We start from the raw sequence: 24,039 nt of genomic DNA, 5'->3' as shown, positions 1-24,039 counted from the left end.
GTTTCCAGTTGTTGCTACAATAAATTACCTCAAATTTACTTAAAACTACAAAAATTTATTCTCTTACAGTTCTGCAAATCAGAAGCCTGAAATTGTCTCTTTAGGGCTAACATCAAGGTGTCAGCAGGGCTGGCTCCTTAATTTTTGTGCCTTTTCTGGCTTCTACAGGCTCTTCCCATTCCCAGTATCACATCACCCTTCTTCCTCTGCTTCTGCCATCGCATCTGCTCCTCTGACTCCAACCCTCCTGCCTCTCTCTTACAGAGGCCCTTGTGATTGTATTGGATCCATCTGCATGATCCAGGGTATTCTCCTTGTCTCAGAATCTTTCATTTAGTCACACCTGCAAGGTCCCTTTTGCCATATGAGGTAACATGTTCAAATATTCTAGGGATTAGGATGTGGACATCTTTAGGGGGCCATTATTCAGCCTGTCACAGATGAATACACTGAGGCAGAGCTGTGCCTTAATTTCTTTGGTCCATTGGGCAGCTCAGAGCAGAGCTGGGTGCAAGGGCATGGCAGGGCCTGGGGGCGTGATAGTGCTGGTAAGTTTGAGCTCCAGAAAACACATGAGGCCAGCTGGGAGAATGTGCGTGGAAATCGGAAATGTGTGTGTGTGGGCAAGTGGCTGGGGTGATTATGTTGAACTGAAAAATTTACAATTCCACTTAAGGGAAAGAAGTCACGCAGGAAGGAAGAAATGAAGGGTAGGGACCTACAGTAAACACAGCAATTGCTTCTGGAGCCCAATTTTGCTCATCTGAAAACTGGGAGAATGGACCAGGTGGGATGGTTTTCTGAGGCCACACAGCTAGGATATTAATAAGGATTGAGGCCAGGGATCCAGAGATTCTAAGGCTGTGCCTCTTCCCCATCTCCCTAGTTCCCCTGATCCCAGCATTAAACGGCCCTTCAATCTCTCCCTTTCTCTTGTGTAATATACGTGTATACTAGCATATCTATCTTAGCATATATATGATATCTCTATATTGGCTTTATATATAATTCATATGCCATACAATTCACCCACTTAAAATGTATGATTCCATTTTTTTTAGCATATTCAGAGTTGTGAAATTATCACTACCATTAATTTTAGAACATTTTTATCTCTCCAAAAAGAAATGCCATGCCCATCAGCAGTTCCTCTCCATTCTCTCCAAGTCCCCCAGACCTAGGCAACCACGAGTTGGCTTTCTAAATAGCCCTCCTGTGACCTCTGTTCCTCCTGGCTGGGTTCCGGGCGTTTGTCCTGTTCAGTGCCAGGTGGGAGGCTTGTGCTGGCTGTTGGCCTGTCCTCCCTGCACCTTCCCTTCACCAACCTCTGCATTCAGACTTCTGCCCCCATCTTTCTACTGACACTGCTTTCTGAAAGGTCAACAATGAGCCTGGGCCAAACCCAAAGGCTGTTTCTCTATGGACTTCCTGGCTTGTCAGCAGCAGCTGACACTAATGACCTGTCAGATGGCTGTGGTGGTTCCTTTACTGCTGCCTTTCTGTGGATGCCTCATCCTCTGCCCAAGGACGAAGGATTCACAGACATGCAGGAATAAAGCGGGGGTTGTAGGGTTCTGGTCTTTCCCAACATAGTGGAGACGCTAATGTCCATAGCATGGACTTGAGAACCAAACTGCCTAGGTCTCAAAGCTGGTTTTGCCATGCATTGGCCGTGTGACCTTGGGCAACGTATTCCTCTCTGTATGCCTTCATTCCCTCATTTGTATCATAATGTGAGTAGCAATTATCACCACTAGGGGTAATCATGAGGATTTAATGAGTTAATAAATGCAAGGTACTTGGCACATATAAACATGCTATGCCAAGCATTTCCTGGTAGCATTATTTTGCTCATTCTTTTGTTCAATGAGTTTATTCATTATACCTTTCCAAAAACTTCTATATATCAGACTTTCCTGGGGTTCAAATTTCCATCAAATTCAATGGTAAGCAGGGACTATGGGCAAGTATAATCTCTCTAGAGCCTCATTTTTGCGATCTGTAAGATGGGGATAATAATACCTGGATACTATTGTGATGTTGGGAAGTTTAGATCAGTTAATACATAAAGCACTTAGAACAATGCCTAGTACTTAGCGAATCCTCTAGAAATGTTGTACTGTAGTAGCAGCAGTAGTAATAGTAGTAGCAGTCGTAGTAGTAATTATCCAGTCTTCTCTCACCTGAATGTGGTTGAGGATTTGACTTGTCTGTGGACAGCTCCACTTCATGTCCTACTATGTATGACTTTAAACCAAACTCACATCTAAGCTCATCAACTTTTTCACACCAGTGTCTATCCCTGCTAACTAAAATGCCATTGCTGGCTTCCCTGTTCCTGACCTCCCAGCTTAAAAGACCCTTGGTCATTGCTGATTCTTGCTTCCCCTTTGTCCTTTATTTCTGATTTCCTTTCTGTCAATGGCTGAGATGGGTTTATTCTCTCCCATCCCACACCCCCACTTTGGTTGGTGGCTTACCTATATTCATGCCCCCAAAATTGCCACAGCCTCCCAGCCAGACCAGCTGCCACCAGTTCACCCTCCAAACCACTATGTACATGACACAACACACAGAGCCTGCTTTTGGGAGAGGCTTTTTTTGTTGTTGTTATTTAGTTTTTATTTCATAATCATAAACTTCACTCTGCAATCCAGCTAGGCATGGAAGGGAACAAGGAAAACATGGAACCCAAAGGGAACTGCAGCGAGCACACAAAGATGATAGGATACTGCGAGCAAATGGGATGGAGGGTACTCTCCTGAGCTACAGATAGAATGGTCTGGAGGTTAAGATAAAACACAAGTCAAACTTATTAGACTTGTCCACAGTCAGCAATGGTGACCTTCTTGCTGGTCTTGCCATTCCTGGACCCAAAGCACTCCATGGCCTCCACAATATTCATGCCTTCTTTCACCTTGTCAAAGACCACATGCTTGCCATCCAACCCCTCAGTCTTGGCAGTACAGATGAAAAACTGGAAACCATTTGTGTTGGGTCAAGTATTTGCCATGGAAAAGATGCTAGGACCTATATGCTTTAGGATGAAGTTCTCATCATCTAATTTCTCTCCATAGATGGAGTTGCCACCAGTGCCATTATGGAGTGTGAAGTCACCACCTTGACACATAAACCCTGGAATAATTCTGTGAAAGCATGAACCCTTATAACCAAATCCTTCCTCTCGAGTGCTTAGAGCACAAAATTTTTCTGCTGTCTTTGGAAACTTGTCTGCAAACAGCTCAAAGGAGACACGGCCCAAGGGCCCACCATCAACCGCACTGTCAACCCCAACATAGTGGGATTGACCATGGTGCAGCAGCAGTGTCTGCAAAGCCAGGAGATGCTTTTAAATCCTCGCCCCACACTGTGCTCAGTGCCTCAGAAGGAGCTCCTAAATCCTTAAAGAGGGTCCATGCCAGCTAGTTGAAATCTGCCATAGTTAAGTTGGACTTTCCACAATTTCTCCTTGAGTCTTTGCCTCCTAGTTTGGGGTGCAGTATCTGTTTTGGATGCTTGGCCTCATTCATCCTCTCTGTCCCCTTCCCAGTCTGGTGCTAGAGTTGAAGTTTCTTCAGAACTGACAATCACATCGTTGCACAGCCTTGACTCGGGCCATTCCACCTTCTCTGTCCTTGGTGTCCCACATTCATCTTTTTTCTTTGAGACGGAGTCTTGTTCTGTCACCCAGGCTGGAGTGCAGTGGCGGGATCTCAGCTCACTGCAACCTCCGCCTCCCGGGTTCAAGTGATTCTCCTGCCTCAGCCCCCCGAGCAGCTGGGACTACAGGTACGTGCCACCATGCCGGGCTAATTTTTTGTATTCTTAGTAGAGACAGGGTTTCACTGTGTGAGCCAGGGTGGTCTCGATCTCCTGACCTGGTGATCCACCCACCTCGCCCTCCCAAAGTGCTGGGATTATAGGCATGAGCCACCGCGCCCAGCCTAATCTTTTTATCAAGTTACCCTATTGTCCTGGGACAGATAAAGGTCCCTATCAAGCTCAGCATCACATTTTCTTCCTTCATTTATTCTTTCGGGCCAGTCTATCTCTGTACAGGTTTAGTGACAGCTTAGAATGAAAAACACAAATCTAATTAAACCATAGTCATTAACATGGAGGTAAAAATGCAGAAGACTCAGCGAGACTGAGGACACTTACATCCAATAAATGACTGCATTTGGGCAGCGACCTTCACTACAGCCAAAGTGAGGAAGACAAAGTTTTTCCTACCTCCCCAAAAAAGGATGATACCATCTCATAGACCAGCTTCAATAGAACTTTTTGCAACGATGGAACGGTTCTTCCATAGCTGTGCTGCACTGGGCACTTGAAATGTGCATAGGTGACATGAGGAACTGAATTTTGTTTGTTTGTTTGTTTGTTTTTTTAGACGGAGTCTTGCTCTGTCGCCCAGGCTGAAGTGCAGTGGCGCGATCTCGGCTCACTGCAAGCTCCACCTCCTGGGTTCATGCCATTCTCCCGCCTCAGCCTCCCAAGTAGCTGGGACTACAAGCGCCTGCCATCACGCCCGGCTAATTTTTTGTACTTTTAGTAGTGATGGGGTTTCACCGTGTTAGCCAGGATGGTCTGGATCTCCTGACCTCGTGATCCACCCGCCTCGGCCTCCCAAAGTGCTGGGATTACAGGCATGAGCCACCGCGCCCGGCCAAGGAGCTGAACTTTTCATTTGACCTAATTTAAATTAGCTTAAATTTAAATAGCCATATGTGACCAGTGGTACCGTACTGGAGAGTGTAGCCATAGACTTTTATATAAATCATGTAAAATAGTAAAGATAATGTCTTTTTTTTTTTTTTTTTTTTTTTTTGACAGGGTCTTTCTCTGTCACCCAGGCTGGAGTGCAGTGGTACGATCTCAGCTCACTGCAACCTCCACCCCCAAGACTCAAGTCATCCTCCCACCTCAGCCTCCTGAGTACCTGGGACCACAGGTGTGTACCACCACGCCTGGCTAATATTTTGTAGTTTTAGTAGAGATGGGGTATCACCATGTTGCTCAGGCTGGTCTTGAACTCCTGGGCTCAAGCAATCTGCCCACCTTGGCCTCCCAAAGTGCTGGGATAACAGGTGTGAGCCACCACGCCTGGCCCAGATCATGTCTTCAATAGAACGTTTAAAAAATTGTTGAGATCTCTGTGCAGCCCTCTGTGTACTATGAAGTGGCAGATGGGGGAAAGCAATTTTAATCAGAGACCACAGCTATATATCTAAGTGCGAATCTTTACAGTGATCATACTTGGGGCCAGAGTGTGCCTCAGGGAAAGGAGAAGATGAAATGGTGTGATGCTTCTTAGGCCCCATACTCTCCAACAGCAATCCCCCTACCCAGGATGTAAGCTCAAACTCCTCTGCCTGGCAGCAAAGGGGACCATGATTTGACTCCATTGACCAAACAAATCTTACTTCCTCTCCTCTACAGCCAGCAACTTCTGCTTTGTTTACCCAGACTTTTCTCTCTACCCCACCCACTCCATACTCACTCCCACTTCTGTGATGTTGTTCATGCTGTGCCTCCTGATTGTCATATCTATTTCTGGTAACTCCAGTGTCATCCAAATCATTCCTATCCTTTCCTATCCTTCCCATACCAAGCAAGCCCCACCTCATCTGTAAAATCCATCTCTCAACATTCTCTCTCTTTTTTTTTTTGTGAAATGGTGTCTTGCTCTGTTGCCCAGGCTGGAGTGCAGTGGCACAATCTTGGCACACTACAACCTCCACCTCCTGGGTTCAAGCGATTCTCCTGCCTCAGCCTCCCAAGTAGCTGGGACTATAGGCGTTGCCACCATGCCTGGCTAATTTTTTGTATTTTTAGTAGAGATGGGGCTTCACCCTGTTGGCCGGGCTGGTCTCGAACTCCCGACCTCAAGTGAACTGCTTGCCTCAGCCTCCCAAAGTGCTGGGATTACAGGCATAAGCCACTGCGCCTGGCTAACATTCACTCTTAACATTGTTCTCTCTTGTTTTCAAAGCCAGTTGCAGTTGAAATTAATACTCTGTTATTGCATACTAAGTTATTGTCTAATTGTTTTATAGATTTTATTTTTGTCTCAGACATTAAATTATAAACTCAAGGGCAGGAAACACGTTGTCTATGACTACTGTAGATTTTATATTCTAAAATAGGATTGTCATATAGCACATAGTAGGTGCTCAGCAATGTTACTGCTGCCTGGTTGACAAATGCAAGTATTAACATGTTGTCTAGGACTTCTGTAGACTCGATATCCTAAAAGAGGATTAGCACACAGCACACAGTAGGCTCTCAACACTGTTACTGCTGCTTGGTTGAAAAATGCAAGTATTTTTTATTTCTTTTCCATCTCTAAACTGTTTGGTGAGATTAACTTTCTTCCAACTTAACGTACAGCTGCACATTTAGTATCTGGAAGCAAACCCGAGGCTGCAGTAGACCCACTCTGCTTTGTGAATTAAATTTACAATAAAGTCAAAGACAGATGGCTAAGAGGAAACTTTAATCGTCTCTGATATTATTAAATCTTCTAGTCTGAGGCTCAGAGAGCCCAAGAAAATTTTCTTTGAATCCCTGTGGGCTTTATATTCCATAGATGAAGTTATAGAGCTGGATTGAGAAGCAATTTTGTGCAATCATTTACCAAACGGGAGGGGAAAAATCATTGCAGTCCTTCAGAGGTTTGCAAGTAATAAGCATGTTACACTCTCCTCAAGCCCAGAAGAGCTGCGTGGGCTTGATAAATAGCCACGTTTGGTCCGACTGCAGCTCCAAACAGATGTCTGTAAATATTGCAGAAAGCCGGCAGAAAGTCGGTGGGTGTTCTTGATGAGTGGCTGTGGGTGCTGTTGTTGGCAAACAGGCTACAGCTGTCTCTCTCCTTTCTATGGAGGACTATCTTGCTACAGGAACGTAGAATTCCTTCATCTTGCTGGTGACTGTCTTTGCCATCATGGCTTCTTTTAAAAGCAGTGGTTCTCAAGTAGGAGTGGTTTTGCCCCTACCCTTGTCCCACCCAGGAGACATCTGACAATGTCTGGGGACATTTTCTATTGCCACCGCTGGCGGTACAGGAGTAGAGGCCAGAGATGCTGCTTGCCATTCTACAGTGCGCAGGGCAGTCCCTCCCTACCCAGCGAAAAAATTATTCAGCCCAAAATCTCAATCATGCCCAGGCTGAGAAACCCTGTCTTTTATTTATGCATTTACTTATTTTGAGAAACCTTGTCTTAACATAATCTTTTAAAATTATACCTTGTTCAGTCATTCATTCATCTATTCATTAATTCACTCAATCAACACATATTTATTGTTAAACATAGAAAATGTCCAACTAGTCCTCTTTCTCTGTATTGGTGGATTGTTCCATTCACACAGTAAGTATGTATTGAGCACCTATTCCATGCCAGGCACTGGGGTCTGGAATAATATAGTCTAGGTCTTCCCTCGCGTAGGGTTTAAATTCTAGTGGAAGGGAGGCAAGAGTCTAAACAAGCAGACAAATAAAAGAACAGGATCATTTCAACTGGCAGTAAATACAATGGAGAGTATCAAATGGAGTAAAGGGAGAGAGAATGGCCTGGTCTGCAGTGGCTGTGCAAGGTGCTACTTTCAAGAGTGGGGCTGGGGAAGGCTTCTCTGTACAGGTCATACTGAGGCTGAGACCTGAAGGAAGCAGACTGTCAAAAATTGGGAAGAGGAGTGTTCAAAACAGAAGGAGAAACACGTTCGAAGGCTCAAGACAGGGAAGGCCTGTGTGGGCTCAAGGACCAGAAACATGAATGCTGCTGAAGCTTGGGTGGAGGAGGTGAGGGTAATGGATGGGCAGGAGTCAGACAGTGCAGGGCCTTACAGACCTCAACGAGGAATTTAGACTGCATTTCAGGTATAGCAGGAAGCCATGGAAGGATTTTAAGCAAGGTTGGACATGATCTGGTTTAGGTATTGCTTGAGTCCACCCAGCTTAGACGACAGTGCTAAGAATAAAGATGGAAGAAGTATGTTCAAGGTAAAGTCCCAGACTTGCCTGCCTATGATCCATGACTCAGTCAAGCAAGCTGCCAGCCTTGGCTTTCTCATCTCTCATTAGTGCTGGTCCTGAGTACCTTTGCTCTGTATCCTTAGTGGACTCAGTCTTTGAGCCAGTGCTGACAACCCCAGCGCACATGAAGCACCATTTCCCCCAGCACTGAGGGTTGGAGATGAGTCTTGCTGCCTCACGTGTACCATCTGTGCCTGGTCAGACCCTCCTTAATGCTAGCTGAGCTTCTCCATTGGGAGGCTTCCTGGTCTGTAGTTAGCATGCTTTTCCTATTCCTTAGCTGGAATGAGATCTTCCTTGAATATCAGACTTCTGTAGTTGCCTAGTTGCCCAGGATCCTGCCTGGCAATTTCAGCTTCTGTCCTGATGGATAACACCCTTGGGACCAGGATGTGGTACCTCCTGACTCTGAACCTATAGCAGCACCCTGCTGCTTAGAGTAAAACCTATATTTCCATCCAGCCCCTGTTAACCTACTCAGAGTCTCCTTGTACCATTCCCTCCTTGGCTCACAATAACGCCCGTTTGGGATTTACCAAAATCTTTTGTTCTTCACCCCTTTGTTTTTAGGGATCTCCTTGTGTTGAATTCTCTCCCTTTAGTTTCTTGCCTCTTTCATGTTCCAGCTCAAATGACACCTATTCAGAGAAACCTTCCCTCTTTAAAGTTTCTCTACAGCATGCGTTCTCAATAAGCATGATATCACCCCAGTGGGATGAACACTGGCTCTTGGAAGATAAAATAAAGTTACTCTTTTAACATATAAAATACAGATATACATACAAGACATAAACACACATGTATGTGTACATACACACACATATGGTAGTAAAACTTCATGAGTTTATTAGGCAAAATAGTATCTAAAAAATCTCTTTAGAGGAGCAACAATGAAAAATAAGTTAAGCAACATTGCTCTGTGGAAACTGAGTCTCCCCCCTCCATTCACCAACATATATCCAAATTTATCTCTTTCTAAGAACTTATTACGACAGGCAGCTACCTTGCTTATTATTGTTTGTTTCAGTATTTTCTATCTCCTCCTACTCCTCTGAATGAAAACTCCATGAAGTCTTGGGATCTTGTCCATTTGTTCATCATTGTAGCTCCAGCATTTTCCCAGTACTGGGCACATAGTTGTTGTTCAATAAATGTTTGGTGATTCAATTACCATTGTAACCAAGGGGTGATTTCAAATACTAGAACAAGAACCCACTGGGCCAAGTGGACTCCTCTTGGATTTCAAGTCTCAGTTAAATGTTACCAGATTTGTTGGGTCCTTTTGGGCACTGAGTTCAAGTGTAAGTCACCTTCTCTGGCCCATGGACAAGTATATCTCTTAGCTTTTTTCTTGATGATTCCGTTTTCTCTCCTTCCTGACCATTGAGAACCCAGTAACCAGGTAGCCCAGCCCTTTCCCTGTTCCAATGAGATATGATAGTGAATACCATATGGGTGTCTGACTCACTGAATTAAAAGCATTTAAAGAAAATTACAGCAATAGGCTAGCTGTATTGGCAATTACACAGCAGAAGGCATGCACAATTATCTGATACGATTTAGCACTAAATTGAATCACGGTGAGCATCTGCAATAGAAAAAAGACTGGAAGGAAGCAAACCGAAATGTTAACAATGTTATCCTTCTCTGGAATGTGGACTTGCAGTTTATTTTCTCCTTATGTTTTTGGTTAATTTAGCAATTTCTGTAATGAGTATTTATTTTGTCATAAGAAACGAGGTTTTTGGTGGCTAAAGGTTTTAAGCCCATCCATGACACTGCAGTATTAGAGAGAGATATAGGCACATTCCTGCTCCATTGATCTAGGACCAGTTGTATTTGAATATACAGTGACCCCCAAAGAGCCTTTCTAGTGGTATTTCTGTGCTTAGAGAAGCCATTGGATTTGGGCCAATGTAATCGTTCAGGCAAACAGACACAGCCTTCTTGCCAGAAGCACACCCACTAGAAGTTTCGTACATGTTATTTTTTAAAAAGTATTTGTGACTTGCAAAAGTACAACAAAGTACTTGTACCATAAGGCACTTCCCTCATGCAAAATGCAAAACAATAAAAAAAAAATTCCCACATATTTTAAAATATTTTTCAGGGGCGTCATGGCTCCCTGAAGCCAAGGCTAAAAAATCTTGACTTAGGTTTCTTAGTGAAATGCCTCTTAAAATCCAGGCCACATCTCTTCATTTCTTCTATAAGTAGCTGCCATTAACTGACTCCCCAAATGCCCAAACCTTCCCCTTGCTTGAAGGATTTTCTAGACCCTGCCTTCTCCTAGCAAGGGCCATGTGAACCAGTACAACCAGTTCATGCTTCAGTATCCTTCAAGGCTCCATTAGGGGTTCTTAATGTTCTTGTGATCAAGGAATGCTTCCAAATACTATAAATTTTGGAAGATCAACTAACAAAAAGACTCAATTCAACATTAGACCCAACAACTCAGCAGTAATTCCAAAGTCCATCGTGATAGCTAATGTCTCATCCGGGCTCAAGGCATCCAGCTGAGCACACAAATCATGTTAGCTCAGATCACTGTCTGCTCTGACACTGATCTCTTATGTACTCACAAGGTGACAATATGTATGATGCCTCAACAATATACACACGCTCTTGTAACCACACCGAATTGTAGACATCGATCAAAATTTGGTGGCCTTACCTGGGAAGGGTTCAGAGCACAAATGGTGTGATGAGGCACGTGGTTTGCAAATCACCAAAGAGCTTAAAGTATTTCTTATATCCAAAGTACTATTCTATGGTACAGGTGACTTTTAGGACCCTCATTTAAAACAAACCCATCTGGGAAAAAAATCATTTAGTAGAAGGTTGTATTTGGCTGCCCAAACCTTCCTGAGTTAAAAAGAGGAGTTTATTTGCAGAAGAAAAGCACCATTCTTACCTCCTCCAGAGCCCACAAGGAGTCCACCACAGGCTTGATCTTCTTCTGGTTGTAGAGCCCTATGAGTTTTTCCACCACTCTCCGAATGAGGCCCGCCCGGCCTTGTTTGAAGAGCAGATTTAAAAGGGAAAAGCCCGCGATGACTTTGTTCTCCTCAAACAGCTTGATGGGGTTCACCTTCTCCACCTGCCACCACTGCAAAGAGAGGTGGTATCGGGTTATAGGAACTCAATACCGGGGTTAAGGCTATATTGGCAGCATTGCTGATGTCATCAGCTACTACAGGGGGAACATGGGGCTGCAGCTCAGCAGATTCCAGCTGGCCAAGGGGTTGCTCTTGGTGGTGTATTTTTTTATTTTATTTTTTATTTTTATTTTTTGAGATGGAGTCTCGCTCTGTAGCCCAGACTGGAGTGCAGTGGCATGATCTCAGCTTACTGCAACCTCTGCCTCCCGGGTTCAAGTAATTCTCTGCCCCAGCCTCCCGAGTAGCTGGGATTATAGGCGCCCACGACCATGCCCAGCTAGTTTTTGTATTTTTAGTAGAGATGGGGTTTCACCATCTTGGCCAGGCTGGTCTTGAACTCCTGACCTCGTGATCCACCCGCCTTGGACAGTGGTGTATTTTTTTTAAAAGCATCTATTTTTCTAGGCACTGTTGCAAGTGCATGGGAAGCAATAGACAGTGATGCTTATGAGACGCTCAGGTCTAAGTGGGAGAGAGAGCCCAAAACTAACTACATGGCCACAGGTAGTTGAAATATTAAGTACATGGTCAGGATCATCAGCTCCGGACTTGAATCGTGGCTCTACAACGTTCTCTGTGATTAAGTGTAAAGCACTTGGCTCAGTGAATGGTGGTGGTGATGATGGGGTTGTTAAAGGAAGTAGGATGGCAGAAAAGTTTACACAATGTGGTGGGGAACAGGATGGAGGTGGCCACTCTGACTGCAGAAGCAGCTTTCCTGGGGGAGTGGTTTTGATAAGGCTAAATCTGGGGAGGTGGGTAGGGATCCATCGGATGAAGAAGAGGGAGGAGGGGTGATTTAGGAAGAAGTGACAGCATGAAGAAATGATGAGGCCAAATTGTTGGGACTGAATCAATGGTTCTGAACTGGGGGTAGTTTTGTCCCCCAGAGGGCATTTGATATTGTTTGGGGATTTTTGTTTGTTTGTGATGACTGAAGCAGGAGGCGGTGCTACTGGCATCTAGTGGGTGGAAGCCAGGGATGCAGCTAAACATCCCACAGTGCTCAGGACAAAGAATATTCACAGCAAAGAATAATCCACAACAAAGAATTACCCAGCCCCAAATATCCATAGCATTAAAGCCAAGATGCCCTGGACTAAAGTTCTGGGTGAAATACCTACGAACTATTTAATGTGGCCATCTCTTTTCCAGTCTGTCATCTCCTCCCTTCATATCAAAATAAGTAAATAATCCACTGGAAACCTAGAGAAATGGGGATCCAACTGCTTTGTTGTGATTTAATTGCTTTTCCTTTGGTGCTGGTTATAGGTTAGAAATCCAAGCGTCCAGTTTCTGGGGGATTCTAGGAGATAAGATGTTCAAAATCATTTCAATACAGGATGCAAAGAGGAATGTGATGGGCATTTAGAAACATTGATAGCATTTATGTTATCATTGAGCTCATTTATATCCTCTTTCCGAAAAGAATTAAGGAGACTGACTAAAGTGAAATTTTTTTATTTTTTTTAATTGGGAAGCTCGTGTCACTAGGAGAATAAGCATGGAAAAGGCAGGTTGAAAACAATGATGAGGTTCATATACAAAATTATTTACAAAAGCACATTCAGAGAGGGCCGGGGGACCAATAAGAGCCACGCATTCGACCTCAGGTTTCTTGGCTTTCAGTTTTGATGGTCTTACCTGGCAAGGGTTTGTGGCACAGATGGTGTGGTGAGGCATGTGGTTTGGAAACCACTAAATAACTTAAAGTATTCCTTACATCCAAAATTCTATTCTATGGGACAGTGATTTTTAGGACCCTCATTTAAAACAAACCAACTTGGGAAATACAGCAAATATAGAAAAATAATAACTTGATTCACAGTGTATCTGCAATGCCTCAGTGAATGTTTGTGGAATGAATGCTTGCTGCAAATGTACAATTGCTGCACAGTTGTGGTTAAGAAGGTTATAGAGCTGAATGCCTAGTTTTGAATCTCAGCTTTGTCACTTACTAGCTGTGTGACTTTAGGCAAATCTCTTAACTTCTCTGTGCTCAATTTCCTCACTGTTCCTCATGGGGTGGTTATGAGGAGTAAATGTGTTAATGCATATCAAGTGCTTAGCACAGTGTCTGCCACGCATGAGGTGCTCTATAAACATATACCACTTTTATTATCTTAATTTGAACAAGATGTTTTTGGTTTAGTGAATAAGAGCTCCAAATTTGGAGTCAGATTGCTCTGTAAATGTTAACTTCTTCTATTAGTATCATCATCGTTATGGTGTGAAAGAAAATGGCATGTTTGACAAATAGTGAGGCACAAACTGCAGCGATTTTAAGATGCAACATCATTAAGATAACTTGAGTGGGAAATTCCTGTATAATTCCAGTCGACCTTTAATTTCTAAGCCCCTCTTGAATACATTGAAAAATTTTTTTTCTAGCACTTTTCAGAGCAAAGTTCCACCTCTCCGTAGGCCCTCTCTTCAGTTTTCTTCCAAATGACCCTCAGTGTTTGAGCAGGCCTCTGAAAGAAGACATCCTCATTCTTGACCTCCAGGTACAAAGCGTTCTGGAAATAGGAACCCCTGCTTTGGGCAGAGGAATCTCCATCCCCACCCTGGCTGTGCATTTAGGAATGCCTTCATTGAGCATGGGCACGCTGCAATTATTTCATTAACACTGTGTGTTGTGATTGTGCATTTAGAGGAGAAAGGGAAAACACTTCTTACAATTGTATGTAATTTGGGACCAGTGTGGTTACCCACAGCAGTCTGTCAACATCATGTTAATTACAGCCACAGCAACAGAGCAGCTGTGCATGGCACAAAGCCTGTCTTCAGGGGACACACTCCAGACAGCATCCTTCATTACACTCCATTCTTGCTCCTCCTGTCAGTTCTGTAGTTAGGATGATCCTTGACCCATATTTTAAAGCCCAAATGCAAAGAGAGGACCTTCGATTTGAATCTCACAAATGCAGGGAGTATTATCCATTCCAGAATGTTTGGGGCTGATGTTTCTGGCGGCTGATGTTGGCACTTTGAGGGCATATGAATAGCACATAGTGCCATACTTAGAATGAATTCCAAACTCCTTACCATACTTTTCACTGACCACTTTGTTTTAATTGCCTCCACCCACCCTGCTATTTTCTATTTTAGCACTCGATTTTTATCCTCTTCAGAGGTTTAATAGCCATTTATAATCATGTTAATTAACATATCTTGCTTATTTTGGGTTTGTCTCCCTCATTAGTATATAAGAACCAAAAAGGCCCAAAGTGCACCTATCTTATGTACTGTGATAGCCCAGTGCTTGGCACAATACCACAAACAGCAGGTGCTCAGAAAATGCTTGTCAAGTGAGTGGATCAATTGATGCTGCACTGGCACATAGAAGTCCAAAAGTAGAGGGGGCAAAAATAAACCCTTGTGAAAAGCAGCAATCCCCTGTTGGGGAGGGGTAAAAATAAAAGTTCCTACCATTTGACCCAGCAGTCTCATTACTGGGTATATATCCAAAAGAAAGTAAATCGTTCTGTCAAAAGGACACATGCACTCGTATGTTCATTGCCATTCTATTCACAATAGCAAACACATGGAATCAACCTAGGTGCCCATCAATGGTGGACTGAATAAATAAAATGTGAGACGTATACACCATGGAATACTATGCAGTCATAAAAAAGAATGGAATCATGTCCTTTGCAGCAACATGGATGCAGCTGGAGCTCATTTTCCTAATCAAATTAATGCAGAAACATAAAAACAAATACTGCATGTTCTCTCCTAAGTGGGAGCTGGGTACTCATGGACATAAATATGGGAACAGTTAACACTGCAGACCACTAAAAGGGACTGGGAGGGTGGCAGGGGTTGAAAAACTAACTATTGGGTACTATGCTCCCTATCTGAATGAGAGGATCATTTGTACCTCAAACTTCAGCATCATACAATATACCTGGGCAAAAAACCTGCACATGTACCTCCTGAATCTAAAAAGTTGAAATTACTAAAAAAAAAACTATACCCTGGAACGTGCAAAGAAAAAAAAAAAAAAGCAATATGGGCTGGTGCTGGTGTACTGGTGGTTCATTTCAAAGAAGAGAAGGAATTTGGGCTGGGGAAGGGGTGTTGAAATGATATTTAAAAAACTAAGTTTGGCCGAGTACGATGGCTCACACCTATAATCCCAGCACTTTGGGAGGCTGAGGCAAGCGGATTGCTTGAGCCCAGGAATTCAAAACCAGCCTGGGTAACAGGGTGAAACCTTGTCTCTACCAAAATAAATACATAAATTAGCTGGGTATAGTGGCACACACCTGTAATCCCAGCTACTTGGGAGGCTGAAGCAGGAGGGTTGCTACAGCCCAGGAGGTGGAGGTTGCAGTGAGCCGAGATCATGCCACGGCACTCCAACCTGGGTGACAGAGCTAGACTCGGTCTCAAAAAAGTTCAAGCCAACATCAGTATAATTCTAGCAAGTATAGCTCCAGATAGGAAGATAGATCAGAGTCAATTTGTAGTGAGGTGAATGCCCAGGGATGTCGCTTTGCAATGGCCGACAAACTAACCACCATATTGAAAGCATGATCACCCAAGAGAGTGGTTCATGAGCTTGTCTGAGTCTACAAGTCACCTCAGGATCTTGTTAAGGTCATAGGGTCCTCATTTCTATCTCCAGTTCAAGAGGATGGGGACACAGAGAAATCTCAAGTACCCCCAGAGACCTGGTCAGAAAGTAGCAAAGTGAAAGGCTGGCCACTCTATGGAGCAAAGAAAATGCACTAATGCTAAGTTCATTTTTGACCAATAATTAAAGACACCAACACTTAAGCAATTTTGACTGAAATAAAGCTGTAGCTTTCTTGAGTTTCTCTGACACTCCCAACTCTCTGTTTCATTTAGACAAAAGTAGTCTAAATTCTGGTCCTGTCCATTTGCAGGGAATAGGGCAGGAGTGCAGGTTTTATGGGAAATGAATGAGGAAATTGAAAGACAAGATTAAGTCAATGCCTTATGATAGAAGAGCTCACAGCTGGGTGCGGTGGCTCACGCCTGTAATCCCAGCACTTTGGGAGGCTGAGGTGGGCAGATCATGAGGTCAGATTGAGACCATCCTGGCCAACACGGTGAAACCCTGTCTCTACTACAAATACAAAAATTAGCTGGGTGTGGTGGCGCATGCCTGTAAGCCCAGCTACTAGGGAGGCTGAGGCAGGAGAATCGCTTGAACCAGGGAGTCGGAGGTTGCCATGAGCCGAGATCGTGCCATTGCACTCCAGCCTGGCGACACAACGAGACGCTGTCTCAAAACAAACAAACACACAAAAACAAAGCTCTCAACATGTGAATCAACATGCCACCACAGTACATCAGATGTGCCTAGATACTTACTGATTTTGCAAAGCTGAAGAAGCTCTTGGTCTCTCCAGTTACCATGTTGGATGAGCCTGAAAATGAAAGATTCCCACATTAAGCAATTGCTAATGAAAATGGACATCTCTTGTTATGCATGAAAAAAATGGCAATTGTTTGGTCCGGAACTGGAAAAATCTTGAAAACAAATTTAATTAAGCCTTGGCAAAGTGAGGGGAATGAGAATGAGGCATAAAGTTGACTATGTTAGCTGACTGTCCCTGATCAAAGAGAAAGTGACATTTCTCATGATGACCGTCTTATTACTTTGCAAAATTCGGCATATAGCAAAAATATGATGTAGGCCAACATTTGAATAAAATGATGAGCTGCTGAAATGTCTTTTTATGTCTGTTCTTTGAGGCTGAGAAAGGAACTCCTTAGTGAATCTACTTTGTGATTCTGAATTTGATTCCCCAGCAAGTGAGGGGCTTGGGGCTCTGACCTGGACTGGGTACCTAAATGGTGGGAGAGGTGGAGCAGAGTTAAAATATAGATGGATTGGAAAAAATGGGTATAGAAGCTCACAGGTGAGAATGAAAAGGGGCCCAGGGACCAAAGAAATGGTGTGATCCATGTGTCAGCTCCAAAGAGGTCTGAGACAAGCATATGAGAAACTGAGTTTTGCCAATTGGACAAGCAGTATTCAGAGGGCAGATGGGAGGTGGAGTTGGGAAAGATTCCCTAAGATTCTCATATGGAGAGAGAAGACCCTTTATAGGGTTTCGGGGCAGGGGAGGGGGGAATGAGAGAGCTCTTAACAGTACGGGGAACATTCAAATACCATACAGGTGCTTTTTCAACAACTTTCCTGCCTTGTCTCCAAAGATTTTGGAGTAAGTTCTTCTCAGAGAGGAGTTATTTAATAAAATAATCATGTGTATTTTACACTATTTAGCCTGGGTAAACTAGTAGCCAGTTAATAAGTTGGTGCAAAAGTAACTGTGGTTTTTGTCATTACTTTTAATGCCAAAGACCGCAATTACCCTTACACCAGCATAATAGTGAACCATTGCTTCTGTTTTCATGGGGTGAGTACCACGGGGCATCCCAGTACTAGACTTTGATTAATTTGTGACCAAGTGATCAATGTAATGAATTAGATAATTGTGAACTACTCACATGGGATTAATCAAGTTGAATTTCACCAAAATGACATCAAGAAACTGGGACAAAAATAGAATTATTGGTAAATGATAAGTAAGGATGACTACATTGTCCATCTGCATTTGACTCACATGTTAGTCATATCCGATATCCTAGCAATGTGCAGGGACTCTCATTGATAATAATAAACTACACGTCCACTTCAAAGGAAATACATGGCTATGATTGAAATTACTGGAACATTCCAGCAATGGGATGTTTACCTGCCTCTGGTGAGTTCAGCCTTCTTTCTGTTACAATGGTCTGAAGATGACAAAAGAATGCTTGCATATTTATACCTCTCAAATATCTATTTTATAAGCTCTTCAGGAAATAGCAGGGAAATAAGTGTTTTTTTCTGAGTTAGCCAGAATTAAAACTCAGTTTTCTATTGTACCTACAGGGGACAAGTTACCAAGAATCTTAAACATTGGATAAACCCAATATTATTTTGCTTCAGAATATGCCATCTAGCTTCAAATACTCCTATTTTAGTTTGTGGAGACTAATGTGTTTTTTTTTTTTTTTTTTTTTTGAGACAGAGTCCCGCTCTGTCGCCCAGGCTAGAGTGCACTGGCGCGATCTCGGCTCACTGCCAGCTCCGCCTCCTGGGTTCATGCCATTCTCCTGCCTCAGCCTCCTGAGTAGCTGGGACTACAGGCACCCGCCACCACGCCTGGCTAATTTTTTGTATTTTTAGTAGAGACGGGGTTTCACCATGTTAGCCAGGATGGTCTCGATCTCCTGACCTCATGATCCGCCCGCCTCGGCCTCCCAAAGTGCTGGGATTACAGGCGTGAGCCACTGCGCCCGGCCTGTGGAGACTAATGTTTAAATTAGTTTGCATGCCTATGACAGAAAAGAAGAAAAAGAAGAGAGAAAGGAGGCCCTGGAGCCTCATTTTGCTGGAGAAAATCTTCTTCCAGTTGTTTTGCATACATCTCTTCCACTCCTAAGACATAGAAGTGAATGTAGAAAGAGATGGAGACAGACATGAGTTCCATCTATCCAGGGCTTCTGTCGTAAGAGTGGGACGCTCAGGAGGAGTTTAGGAGAAGAAGAACAGACATGTGTTCCATCTATTCAGGGCTTCTGTCTTGCGTGGGATGCTCAGGAGTAGTTTAGGGGAAGCAGAGTGTGTACTTTGCAACTTCTCAAATAGTAAAGATCCTCCCTTAAAACCTGCATATCCTAGCCACTCTTCCCCATCCTACTGTGGGTCCTTCATGCCTTCTTTATTTCTGAACTTCCTTTGAAGTCATTCATATTTTCCACCTGTGCTACCTTCTGTGGGTGATGTCCCTTAGTGGTTCTACTCATATCAATGACCACATTGGCTTGGTCTTGCTTTATCCCAGTTGAAATAATAGGATATAGGACAGTAGGCACATGTTATTTTATAATTGAAAATAACTCACAGTAATAGAAACATTATAGGAAACATTAAAAAAGGAAACACCCCCATCCCACTACCCCAACATATCAGCACAATTCACTTTTCAGAGCCTTTGCAGGCACATATGCAGAGGTACCTATTGCTGACCACGTCCCTGCTGCTGTTTTGCACTCACCATATAAAATGTAGGTTCCCAAGGGTTTGAGAAGACTGAGACCTTTTCCAGTGTTGTCCCCACAGAGGCAATCCAAAACGATGTCCACACCTTCAGCAGAGATTCTAAATGGTGAGAAGGCAAAGCAAAATTCTGTGACCTGTCAGGAGCCAGACTGTCAATCCCTTTCCTTTCTTGTGTCATATTGTTTGACTCTCAGAATTAGGAACCCTGAAAGCTCCAGGAGTAGCAATAAATAGGGCAGAAGCCCAGGAGGTGGATATGTCTTCCCAGATCCAGTGATAAAAATTTCACAAAACTGGAGGCAGCTAAGAGTCTGGGTGGTAGCTGCCACTGGGAACCAGCCTGGGCCAGAGGAATGAACTTGGGGTCAGTGGGTCTGAGTTTGTATCTAGCTCCTTTACTCAAATTCTCTAGCTTCAGCTTTATCCTTTGTAAAGTGGAGCTAGTATGTTTCTTTGTGGTAAGAATGAAATGAGGCAACAAAAGGGGAGGCTCAGGCAACTCCTATGTGTAGAGCAAGGGTTAGTTGCCTGGTTCTGTTGAAGGTGCTGGAGATAGAGTGAACCAAACCAGTGTGCTCCCTGTCTTCATGGGGCTGCTTCTCTAGCAGGGCCTGGCCTTCCTCCCTCCTAACCTCTCTTTACAGTGAAAACATAAAGCACGTTAATCTAACTTGTAAGCTTCTCTTTCTCCAATGTCCAGGTCCAACCTAAAACTGACTCTAAGAGGAAGAGGGTTAAATAGAGATGAACTTCCTCCAGCAATGGGAGGTTGTGGAGTAGAAAGAAGCCATATTTGTACTGCATTAGACAAAGCATTTGTTGATCTCTTCTTCTATTCATTTCTTTATACATTCATTGATTCACTCACTCATTCATTAATGCATGTAAGCAACTTTTACTGGGCTCCCACTGTTAGAAGATATACAGGAGGGGGCTGTAGAACAGGAATACTCTGGAGATTGTGGGGAAGATATTCATGCCCACAGAGATCCCTATTCTGGCAGATCCCTGCTCTGTTCAGACAAGAATGGCATTCCTTGTGTTTGCAAGTTTGCAGAATTAACTTGTCTTAGCAAATATCTCAATTTTTCTACTCCCAAGTTCACCCTAGCAAAATTTAGGCATTGCAGCATGTGTTAACAGCTGGGTCCTGTGTCCATAGTTTCACTAACTAGGAAACTGCATGTACATCTCCTGGGTGCAGAGACTAAGTCAGCTTCCCTATGCAGCTGAGTCTTTATGTGACTATGCCCTTCAAAAGCTCTCATGTCATGTCCAAAATCCAGCTCACTACCAAGGCTCATCCAAAATGATCAGCTTAGCTTCCTGCCTAATAGAGCTCTTATCTGCACAGGGGTGTCCTCTTAAGTCTCACCTGAAAGTTCAAAACAAAGTAATTAGGGCAGTGGATCTCAAACCTAAGTGTGCACTGTAATAACCTGCAGGGTTTACTAAAACAAAGATTGCAATCCTTCCTTTCTTTGATCCTGTAGGTCTGTGGTGGGGATTTGCATTTCTAACGTTTCCAGGTGCTGCTGCCGCTGCTAATTCCAGCTCCACGCTCTGAGAATTACTGATCTAAGCCAGTTACTTAGGAGCCAAACTGGCATTTTTTTTTTTACAAATTAATTTGTTCATTAAATATTCAGCACTGGGCACTGCACTAGGCACTGGAGGATGTAGTATATTGCTTTCTCCTCTTTTTGGAGCGTATAAGAGGCAGATAGTCACCAATAATTACACAAATAAATGTTAAGTTGAAATGTGGTCTCATGCCACTAAGGGGCTCTAGAATTGTGTAAATGGAGAATTTTCCCAATCAGGGCTATCAGAGAGGCATCCCTGGGGAAGGGAAGGAGTTAAATAGGTAAAGAGTGAAGGGAATAGTGTCCTAGGCAGAGGGACCAGCATGTGCAAAGGCCCTGTGGTTGAGGAAGACTGGGAAGCAGCCAGTGTGGCTGGAGTATGAAAACAAAGGGGTGCTTGCTTCGAGGTTGGGCTGGAGAGGCAGGCGGGAGTTGGACCTCATGGACTCTTGGTTGGTGAGCTTCAGGTTGGTGGTCAGGTCTTCACCTTGCATTATGGGCTGGGTAATTGTGCTCCTGTCTCCCTCACTTCTGCCCGGGTCTGTTTTCTGCTAAGTTTGCTCACTCTTGCGAGAGTGGGGTCCTGGTCTGCTTTTACCAGCCCGCCCTCCTGAGCCATCAAGTCATCTCAGTGAACTGCATTTCTCCAAGACCTCTCCCCTTGCCTGCAGGATGCCCACCTGTGGTCAGAAGCAGCCTCACCAATATTAGGCCATGCATACCTCCTGCTGTACCCATGATGGGTCCGCCCAGCCTTGAATTTTTGTCCTCTGATGCCCCTCACATCTGCATTCTACTTGGCGGGCCACATTCTCTCCCACAAATTGCCAGTCATAACTCCTTGTATTAGTCCCACCTTGACCTGTTGCTCTGTCCGCTGGACTCTGGTTCTGCAGAGAAGCAGGGCATGTCCATAGCCAACAGTGGCCCATAAACTCCTGTGCACTTCCCCATCTTCACCTCCCACCCACAGCTCAAGGCATTTGGCCTTTTGATTGTCCCTAGAACTTTCTGACCTCAGGGCCTTTGCATGTGCTGTCATCTCTGCCTGGACAACCTATCCCCTGCTCTCCTTAGAGCTGGCTCCTTCTCATCCTTCAGACCTCACTCACATACGATCTTTCCAGAGGAGCTGTAACTAATCACTCCATGTAAAACGGATCTCCATTTTAGTTTCCTTTATGCTTTAATGTCTACACTGGAGATACTTTTTAGTACCTATCACAGGTTGTAATTATTTATTTATTGACTTTCTCTTCCACCAAAATTTAAGCCCCTTGGACCATGTTTGTGCTGCTTATGATAATATCTATGGCCCTTCTCTTCCTGTTGCATATAGTGTTGCTTCTCAAGAAATAGTGATTGACCAGAGGAATGCACAAGTGTTTCAATGAATGGGTAACTGAATGAATGAAAGATGATGAAGAAAACAGTTTAAGACTGCTATTCTGTGTCTCTATATGTGTGCTTCCTCGGAAAGGAAACTCATATTTCAGAGCTCTCCTATATAACAGCTATTTCATAATTAACCCTCACAAAAAGCCTATGAGGCAGGCATTTTAACTCCACTTTTAAAAAAATGAAATCACGGCTTACAGATACAACAATCTTGCCCAAGCTTACGTAACTAGCACAGCTGGAATTCAATTCTAGGTCTAGTTTAACTCCAGAGATGATGGCCTTTTCACCAGTCTGAGTTTAAGACTTAATAAATGTCCAAGCCAGTATTAAGTATGGAAGCATTACTTTAGCAAGCAGCTCTGAGAAGCAGCCAATTTAATTTAGTCTTTGAAGAATTCAGGCTTAAATTTTGTCTTGAAATAAATACACATACATTCAGAGTCTGATTACATTTGATCAAAGTTTGGCCTAGATCAAACATCTAGACCAAAAGATTTCTGTTTTCAAGCTGGTTTTCCCCGAGAGTTTATAGGAAAGACCCAAGTTCAGAGTCCCACAAATTTACCCTTAATTTCCAGCCACTGGATAACCATTTGCTGAGTGTTTACTACATGCTAGGCACTGTTCATGCTGAGTTGTGAATACACAGAGAAGGCAGAAGTTTGCCCTGACCATCCAGGAGCTCATGGTGTACAAGGACAGACATCTATAAATGAACCAAACACAGAGTGATCACTGCTCCAATAGAGCAACTTACGAGCATTGGAAGATGACCCTCTGTTGAGGGTTGGCAGCAGAGGGAACCAGAGGGAACAGGATGTGCAAAGACCTTATGGTGGGAGGAAGACTGGGAAGCAGCCAGTGTGGCTGGAGTATGAAAACAAAGGGCCGCTTGCTTTGAGGTTGGGCTGGAGAGGCAGGCGGCAGTTGGACCACACGGACTCTTGGTTGGTGGGCTTCAGGTTGGTGGTCAGGTCTTCACCTTGCATTATGGGCTGGGTAATTGTGTTCCTGTCTCCCTCACTTCTCCCCAGGTCTGTTTTCAGAGCAGAAATTGGCCAGGTGACAAAGGGAAGGCACTTCTCAGAGAATAGTATAATAGCTTGACCTAGGACAGTGAGAAGGCTTTGGGACACCAACCATGGCAATCAGGAGGCCTGGCCACTGACTCCTTGTAGAAGGACCCTAAGAATGGCTATCACAATCAACAGCTCACATGGAGGTGGGTAGGCAGGGGAGAGGGGTGGCTCAAGGGCAACACAGTACTGGGCTTAGGAATATACATTTTATTTCAGTGTTAAGCATTCAGTTCTGCTACTTACACGCTGTGTGACCTTAGGTGAGTTACTTAGCCTCTCTGTGCCTCAGTTTCCCCAACTGTGGAAGGGGATGATGGTGATAACACCTACATTTTCTTTATGAAGCTTGAATGAATTGATACAAATGGAACACAGAGCCCAGTTCATGGTAAGCTCTGGGTCCATGGTAGCTTTGATTGATTACCATTTTTCAAAATGCCCCACCTTCAAGTCTTTTGGTTGGGAAAAGGGCATGAAAAGAAAGAGTACGCAAAACCTCTCCAACTCAACCTTCAGGGTGGGTGGAGACACCAGCCCAGAAATTGCTGGAGCTGAGGCTTGATGCTCTTGACCTTCCAAAGAGAGTGTGCCACACTCTTGAGCAATTAGTATGTCCCAAGTAGAATGCTAAGAAGTTCGTAAGTTTTTAATCATTGAGACTGGGTCTTGCTCTGTTATCCAGGCT

The 24,039-nt window shown here is 43.8% G+C and overlaps 1 protein-coding gene across 1 annotated transcript in view; it reads right to left on the bottom strand.

Annotated features, from left to right (window-relative positions):
• The window catches only part of VAT1L (vesicle amine transport 1 like), a 191,495-nt gene that overhangs the window by 84,169 nt on the left and 83,287 nt on the right, over positions 1–24,039 (bottom strand). Inside the window, exons 5-7 of the mRNA XM_001139539.8 lie at positions 19,284–19,387; positions 16,546–16,601; positions 10,953–11,147 (exon numbers count right to left, since the gene is read on the bottom strand). Of these exons, the coding sequence (XP_001139539.2) occupies positions 10,953–11,147; positions 16,546–16,601; positions 19,284–19,387 (355 nt within the window). The remainder of the gene's footprint in view (positions 1–10,952; positions 11,148–16,545; positions 16,602–19,283; positions 19,388–24,039) is intronic.

Source organism: Pan troglodytes, chromosome 18 (genome assembly GCF_028858775.2).
Source record: "Pan troglodytes isolate AG18354 chromosome 18, NHGRI_mPanTro3-v2.0_pri, whole genome shotgun sequence".
NCBI lineage: Eukaryota > Metazoa > Chordata > Mammalia > Primates > Hominidae > Pan > Pan troglodytes.
Note: the sequence above shows the minus strand (reverse complement) of the source record. Positions and strands in the feature narration are given on the sequence as shown.